Genomic DNA, 8,561 nt, shown 5'->3' with positions numbered 1-8,561 from the left:
TTTTTTTTTTTTTTTTTTTGGCTTATTAGGTGTATAACATGTTAGTACATCTAGAGGGATGGTTTATACTTTATATTGGCTTTAGACTCATGTAACAAAGAATGTGTCAATAAATATTGTTGTAACAAGAAGTCCGTTAGCAAATGGTACAGTATTAACTATTAACAACGGGGACGATAACGAATCTTTTAAAAGGCTATTAGTCTATTAATGCGGAAAGAAGTTATCTTTAAAAGTTTACAAGATCATTCAATTGGAAGAAATTATCATATGGATTTCATCCAAAAGATAGAAGCAAGAGAGACAACATTAGTTAAGATAAAAAAGACACAAAATTCTTAAAAAGTATTGGTATACTTGTGTGTTAATTAGAATCACACTCGTATTAAAAAAAAATTAGAATCACACTCACAATTATCAATTTTATCGCATTAAACAATGACTTGTGAACCTACAATTGGTATTAATTCACAAAACTAGGTTAAGATTGGGTTGTACAAGATTTTTCTCTTTTTTTTTTTTGGTTGAGTATTATTATTTGTTGTACTCTTAAAATGTTGTTGCTAGTGAATTAGGAATTATTGAATTGTGGTCCCCAAAAATGTTAGAAATTTATCTACAAATTAAATTGCATAAACAAATTCATGTATTTTATATTCATCATGCTTTTGCTTTACTTACTATTTGTGTGAATGTTATAGCATCACTTTTAATTCTATCCTATTCATACTTGTAAGAACTAACTAATTCTGGAAATCTAAAGTCTAAACCACATAAGTTACTTGTATATATTATAATATTGAGTGATGTCACAATTACTCGAACCCTACCCGACTGGCCTCCATCACCCGTGATTTTACATTACACAAAGAGAGAAGACTTTTACATAAAAATATAAACCAAATAACACTCACTATTTATTACGTAGTATTATTATATGGGTATTAATTAATTAATGTAATATTGTTATCTATCCCTGGGTCCATGACAAGGATACTTACACTGTATTGAATGCAAAATGCAAGAGCCAAGACTAACGTTGTTCATGGGTATATCGTACATATACTATTTCTCAATTCAAAGACTAAAATAAGCGTAAAGTTTCCGTGTTTCACACTCTCATTTCCTGGGTTCTCTCCTTCTGTGAAACTCAGCTCCGATCCCAAGTCCCAACATCATTATATTCCACAATATATATTATATATATATATATATTACACCACTCATCATATATATCTCAAATTAAAGATCGAGGAAGCTGAGATTATACAGAAATGGGAACCTGCTGGAGCTTACCTGTGAACAGCGTCCCAAGCAACAACGCACTTCCCAAATCCAAAGGTATGGCCAATCAATATTAACTTGCATATATATGATTCTATTATATATATTAACTAATATATATATATATGATCTTAATTATCTGATCATGAATTGCAGGAGATAATGGAAGTGGAAGGACTATGGAGGTGGGGCCGGCTAAGGCAGCAGTGGCGGTGGATATGGTGATGTCACTTCCCGGCGAGAAAGATGGGAAGAGCAGAGAAGGCGTTGACTTGCCGGCGAGCGGTAGAATAGTGACGCCCAACTTGAAAATGTTCACTTTCTCTGAACTGGAGAGAGCGACGAGGAACTTTAAACCGGCGACGGTGTTGGGTGAAGGTGGGTTTGGTCGAGTTTTCAAGGGGTGGATTCACCCGAAGACGTTGGCCCCGTCCAAGGTCGGCGTCGGAATGGCGGTGGCCGTTAAAAAATCCAATCCAGACAGTGAACAAGGCCTCCGAGAATGGCAGGTTCAATTCAATTCCTACTCTACCTCTACTATACTATACTATACGCACGTTTAATTTGTTTACATATATTTCGTCACATAATTTCCTGTCTTGTTTCTTGTCTTTCTTTTCTTTTTCCCCCCTTTTAATCTCATCCACAATTTCATACAAAATATCCAAAACATATGGTTTTTCATTAAATACTATGAGCATAACGTATTCTTTCTTCGTGATTATAATATCTTTGAATTGGTTGAGTATAATTAATATGTTAAGTTGCTCATGTTTGATATATATAATAAATACGTATATATGTGCTTGTATATCATACACGGCCAACACATTTGTTATATTATTTGTGTACTTAATTTGCAATTGATATAATATATTATTTTGTAAACTAACTAATACGGAGTATATATAGTTCATTTTTCGTGTTTGTGTTATTTATGCATGGTACACTAGCTAGCTATGATCGAGCATTGATAGGTAATTTCCTCATCAATTTAATTTATTAGATGTATATAGTATATTGAACATTCTTTGCTATAATGTTCCTTGTTATTATTATTGAAAGCCATAATGTTCATTATTTATTTAAAAGGAAATAATATATATAATTTTACATGTGTATATTACTTTTGTTAAGTTCATGTCATAAATATTTTATTCCTTTGAAAAAATAGCATGCAGTTAATTAATGCTCAAATATAGTAGTAATATAATGTTGATGAAGGATTTTGTTAGATTTGATAGTGTTATAATATAGAGTATTAGATTAGATATCAGAATATCCGACTATAAATCTATAATATCCTCCATTTTAGATTTGTTGGGACAATTGAGATTCTGCGCATGCAGCACCTAATACACGCATTAGCTAGGTTTTTGTTAGATTAAAGATAGTTTGGGGAAATTTCACTTGTTGGAGTTTATGCGTGATTTGGGTGGAAGATGAAAAATAAAAGCAAAATTTTGTTATTAATTATTAGGGAAAATGGCACTTTTTCCCCCTATGTTATGTGCTTATAGCACTTTTTCCCCCCTGTGTTATTAAAGTGGCGGTTTTTCCCCCTCAGTTATTTTAAAAGTGGTAGTTTTCTCCATTGTAATATTAAATTGATATTTTTTCCCTTAAAAATAACCATTTCATTTATTTTTATTCTCCAACCAATTATTACTAATATGTATGGAAGATCACAGTTCGATACGAACCTAATCGAACACTGTAGCAATTGAACTTAAATAGTATAGACGGTTACGGTTACGATTCAGAACCGAAAAAATAAAATAAAATAATTGTTGAATTTAGACTATTTTTAAATTAGAAATAAAATTATAAATATTTTGATGGGGGTGCATGTGTGAACAATGTATATATGCATGGTTGTGACCCTAGGAGGCTAGGGCATCTATAAATTGTATATTTAAATATCCACCTACAATATAAACTATGTCACATTAAAATATAATATTGTTAACTTGTATAAAAATAGACTCCGGTTGTAATTGCGTGTAGATTATTACATAAGAGCGCGATTTATCTAATGCATACTCTCAAGTAGTGATTTTTATTTCCTTCGTCTAATTTGACTAATCACGATATTTTGAAAATTAAATAACACGTATTATATGTCTACAATAATTTATATTTACTGATTTGATATGATTTGACTTCTTGTTGTCATTAGATGAACAATGTGTTGCGTCGGGAGAAAATGGCAACATAAGAACTATTCAAATTTGGAGGAAAAGAAAACAACGTAACTTCGAAAACAATTTTTTTAAGGCTACGACGAACAATATTAAATTAATGATAGTTATAGAACTCCAACGTAGTCCAACTTTGTTTAATTGAAAAGGTCTTCTATGAGTTTAACATACGTTTCCTCACAAGTAGAAAGTCTTTCAATTTAGATATTTTGTTCACATTCATATAATAACGAGGTTGACTTTCATACATTTATTAATTACTAATTATTATTTACATTATTCTGTTTATAATAAGATGTTTTTTATATTAAATTTTATCTATTTTAAAAGTTCATTAAAAAATAAAAACTCAATCTTTTAAGTATAATATTTTAATTGCTTTGTGCATTTTAATTAGATAAAATTCGAAGTCAATTCAAATTTATTCTTGAAAAAATACAACATATACAATGTTTGACTAGTATTGTGAAATTGACAAATGGTTTACGATACTTTTATAGTGTGAAATTGATGAATGCTTTCTGACTACCAGGCATGGGGATCAAGTTTACTTATTAATTTCTTTTTCTTTTTCTTTTTTTTTTTGGGGCGGGAGGGGGTGGGTATGTTCAGTGAATGAGTCCAAAACTTGGTGGCCGGCGTGCATATACCGGTCAAATATAGAAGCAAAATTTGCGGAAAATTAAAATAAGATTAGCAAACCATACATCTGCCGACACGAAACGACCATATTTCAAAAGTACAAAATAGAAACAACTGAAATTGCAGTGCATGTTCCATTCAATTTGCTTACGATATGGGTTTTGAGGGAAATGATTATTAGGGTTACCTAAGTCAAAAAAGAAGAAAACAACTTAATTGGATATTGTCATATTCCGGTTCCTTTGACTGCTTCAATTCGTTCATAGAACCTTTTTCTTAAATAATTATACCCCGTATTAATTGATAAGGCATGTGCGTGTAAACACCAGTTTGTTTAATTTATCAAAGTTTTTTGGTATTGTATAATATCGTTAATTATTTGTATTAAATATTATACTATTAAATATAATTTTGTTTGATGAAATTAGCCTATAGTCGTTGCTGAGTTCATTGTAATAATTAACAATCAATACAAAAATTTATGTAGCACCATTTCACCAAGACAAATCTAAAATATATAATATTTTAATTTCTACAAGTTAATAAGTATTACATTTTCATTACTCTGTATTTCTTTCTTAATAAGTAGTTGTCAAAATATTATATTTTTCAAGAAAATGTACAATAATACATGTTGACTCATAGAAAAGCTATAGGTATATTTTATATATATGTGTGTGTGTAAAACCACCTCAAGTCCTCAACACAAGGCTAACCAAACTATCAAATAAAAGAGGTAAAAATAGACATTGCAAATTACATTATATGGTTAATCGATCAAACACGTTAGGAAATAAAATTCTAAATTAAAGTAAAATATATACAGTAAAATCCTTAATTATCATATATAATCATGCTCTGTTATCGTATTAAAAAATGAAAATTAAAAACAATATATACAAACTTTGGTGCAGGCTGAAGTGAAATTTTTAGGGAAATTTAGCCACCCTAATCTTGTGAAGTTAATTGGCTATTGCTGGGAAGATAATGAATTTCTACTCGTTTATGAGTATATGCAAAAGGGTAGCCTGGAAAGCCACCTTTTCAAAAGTAAGCATTACCTTATAAATTTCCATAATTTATTACAGTAGTAATTACCAGGATAAATATTATTTAAATTAATTAAATAAAATTGTGTTTAATTTTAATAATTTGCAGAATGTGCTGAAACTCTTTCTTGGGAGACACGGTTAAAAATAGCTATAGGTGCAGCTCGAGGACTTGCTTTCCTACACTCTACAGAGAAACAAGTCATTTACCGTGATTTTAAAGCCTCCAACATATTACTGGATGGGGTAAATTCTCTTTTTAATTATTTATCGTGATTTTAAAGCCTCCAGCATATTGTATTATTGCTGGATGGGGTAAATATCTTTTTAAATTATTTATATGATTTTAAAGTATGCGTAGTAATTACATTGATAGTATATAAAGAGTTCTATAGAGGAAGTTACAACAAAATTAAAGGCTGTAAAATAGTAATAACAAAACTTAATAGAATGAATTAAAGACTAGTTTAATTAATTTATTATATTCCTAAGCGTAGTATGATCGATGAGATGTAGTAAATATAAAAGATAGTACGTTTTAATTAATGTGGAAACACATATACATTTTGCAATTGGCAGGAATTTAATGCAAAGCTTTCAGATTTTGGATTGGCGAAATTAGGTCCAGTCAATGGAGAGTCGCATGTAACAACACGAATTATGGGCACCTATGGCTATGCAGCACCAGAGTACATGGCTACTGGTATATATCTTGTACCTTATGCATGCATGCGTTATAAGATCAATTAAATAAGCGAAAGTTGATTATAAAAAGTTTGATACTTAGAGTTAATACCAGCCAATGTCCTCCGAGTTTAGTGGTTTCGCGACCTATAGTCCTAAACTTTTAAATCGACCCTCCGTGATCCTCCGAGTTTCAAAATTGACCTACCGTAGTCCTTCCGTTAAAAATTTCTGTCTCAACCGTGAAATGTAAGGGCATAATAGTCTTTTCATTTATTATCTATCAAAAACAATTCATTTTACTCTAGAAATTAAAAGACTATTATCACCTCACGTCGCCGGCAAAGAACTTCTGATATCGCCTGCTCTTTCTTCTGATGTCGCCGGCAAAAAGGTGATTTTCCCTCATTCTTCTGATGTCGCAGACAAGTTTTCGACCAAGAAACTCTGAAGATGGCAGGCAGCATATATCGAATGTCCTCCTTCTGTTTGGACCATCCTTGCATTTAAACCCTCCATAAACTGAAAGGTGCCTCAAAAGAGAAGTAGCAGCAATTGATTCCACCATCTTCACAGAATATTGCTCACAACACCCAAATCTTTGAGCTTTATAGACCTAATTTATGCTAGAAAACACTCTGATCCATTGTTTGAATCCCTTGCTTCAACTAAAATACAACAAGCAAAAATCAACCAACTTGGCTAATTTTTCTATTGCTCAACAGATTATTCAAAATTTAGGCCAATTCTAGGATTAAACCCCCACAGGCACACACAAGGTATTCTTGTAAGACGAAAAGCTCCCCCCACAACAAAGATTCAAGCTTTATGCAAAACCCATCACAAGGCATCCATTATCACACAATCCAAACCCAATTCACAACCCCCAATCTTCAACCACAAGCAGAAATTTTAGAAATAAGCAAATAAAGAAAGAGATTACTGGCGTATAAGCTTGATATTATTTACAGATAGTTCAACAGGAAGATAAAAGCTAAATAGTAAAGAATCTATTTCAAAGATGGATTATGATGAGGGCGACGAGGATTTTGACGAGCACCCACTTCAGCAGCAAGAAGGTGATCGTGGAGCAGAAGCCGGCGTCCTGTGTTGCCACTTGCCGGAGTGCCCCTCCACCCTACGCGGTGGCAACTCCTGCTGCTTGTATTATCCCAAGGCAGGGGAGTCGCTGAGGCTAATGCTACACTACTGCGGGTCGTACATCGGCGTGTATTGGCGGAACCTCGGCGTCACCCCGGCGTTTAACTAGTTGCCAGAGTATGTTTCAGATTTGAGCGAATAGAGATTGAGCCTGGCAGCGGGGGGGTAGTTTCAAATTTGAGCGAATTTGAGATTGAGCCTGGCATCGAGGGGTAGTTTCAGATTTGAGTGAATTCACGCAGTCGAATTCGCAACCACACTCAAAACTCTCATATTAAATGGATAGACGAGCTGTGGGAGCTTCACATGCCCGGTAACCCCTTCAAAAATGTCGGAATCGCCGGTAATGGTGAGATAATACTCATTGTAGGTGAGGTAGGGCCCCTGAACGGTGATGCGGCCTTAATCCCCAAATTAGAAACGGAAAATGGCCTCGTAACAATTCCCACCCTTCTCCTCCTTGTGCTTGATCAAAATGCATAGCCCTGCAGTGATGCCGACACGCTTCTGCAAGTCGCCGGACAAGACTTTGTTGGGGAAGGGAACCAAATAGCCGAGAGAGTTGACCTTATTGTAGCTTCGCCGAAGATAACAAATGAAAAGACTATTATGCCCTTACATTTCACGGTTGAGACGAAAATTTTTAATGGAAGGACTACGGTAGGTCAATTTTGAAACTTGGATGATCACGGAGGGTCGATTTGAAAGTTTAGGACTATAGGTCGCGAAACCACTAAACTCGGAGGACCTTGGCTGGTATTAACTCTAGATACTTAGCTTGTGTTATTAAATTATTACAAATAAATGAAATGGTGGATAATTAGCTGAAGTTTGAACTTGTTTGACTTTGTTTAGGCCATTTGTACGTCAAGAGTGATGTGTATGGTTTTGGAGTGGTTTTGTTAGAAATATTAACCGGGCTAAAAGTATTAGATCTGAATCGGCCTACTAGGGAGCAAAATTTGGTGGAATGGACTAAGCCCATGTTAGTGGACAAAAGGAAGATAAAGACAATAGTAGACCCAAGACTGGAAGGGCAGTATCCTTCCAGGGCTGCAACCAAAATAGCAGAGCTGATATTGAAGTGTTTTCAGGCTGAACCCGCGAAGAGACCGTCCATGGATGAGGTTTTGAAGAGCTTGCAGGAAATTAACGACGTCAAGACCAGACGGAGAGACCACAGATCCAACCGTTAGCCCAGTAACCGTACCGTACCGGTAGCGTCAACACAAGCAACCTAACCACGTACTATCTATATACAACGTACGTACTGTATGTTCTTAGGAATCTCATAGCAGATTAGATTATTAATGTTTGGTTTTCATGATTGAATTGGGCTATTATTTGGTAAGAAAGGCCCATCCATGCATTGGGACTATTGGGTATTGGCCATATATAGAAAACTGTTCATAGTTTATAGTTCCGGGCTCTGATAGTTGATTTTCACTCAATATTTAATTCCATGCATGTTTTGTATTTTGTTATTTTAGTTTTAATATAGAAATAAAAGTGTATTTGTTCGATTTACCAAAAAAAAAAA

The 8,561-nt window shown here is 33.7% G+C and overlaps 1 protein-coding gene across 2 annotated transcripts; it reads left to right on the top strand.

Annotated features, from left to right (window-relative positions):
- The first annotated feature begins 1,116 nt into the window (after positions 1-1,116).
- LOC116026109 (probable serine/threonine-protein kinase PIX13) lies at positions 1,117-8,561 on the top strand. Of its 2 annotated transcripts, none has more exons than XM_031267560.1 (6): positions 1,117-1,341; positions 1,441-1,793; positions 5,042-5,177; positions 5,286-5,422; positions 5,756-5,879; positions 8,116-8,561. In XM_031267560.1, the coding sequence occupies exons 1-6, from the start codon at positions 1,275-1,277 to the stop codon at positions 8,118-8,120; spliced, it is 822 nt and encodes a 273-aa protein (XP_031123420.1). In that variant the 5' UTR covers positions 1,117-1,274; the 3' UTR covers positions 8,121-8,561. The 2 variants fall into 2 exon arrangements, with proteins under 2 accessions (XP_031123420.1, XP_031123419.1); XM_031267559.1 differs by having other exon boundaries at positions 7,877-8,561.

Source organism: Ipomoea triloba, chromosome 7, assembly GCF_003576645.1.
Source record: "Ipomoea triloba cultivar NCNSP0323 chromosome 7, ASM357664v1".
Classification (NCBI taxonomy): Eukaryota; Viridiplantae; Streptophyta; class Magnoliopsida; order Solanales; family Convolvulaceae; genus Ipomoea; species Ipomoea triloba.
This window is presented reverse-complemented; position numbering and strand designations above follow the sequence as displayed.

Bases quoted from the DNA above. Each gene is read 5' to 3' on its own strand.
- LOC116026109 (XM_031267559.1), top strand. From the start codon at position 1,275: ATGGGAACCTGCTGGAGCTTACCTGTGAACAGCGTCCCAAGCAACAAC. The intron at 5,178-5,285 runs GTAAGCATTACC...AATAATTTGCAG, and splicing joins GGAAAGCCACCTTTTCAAAA to AATGTGCTGAAACTCTTTCT. The intron at 5,423-5,755 runs GTAAATTCTCTT...TGCAATTGGCAG, and splicing joins CCAACATATTACTGGATGGG to GAATTTAATGCAAAGCTTTC.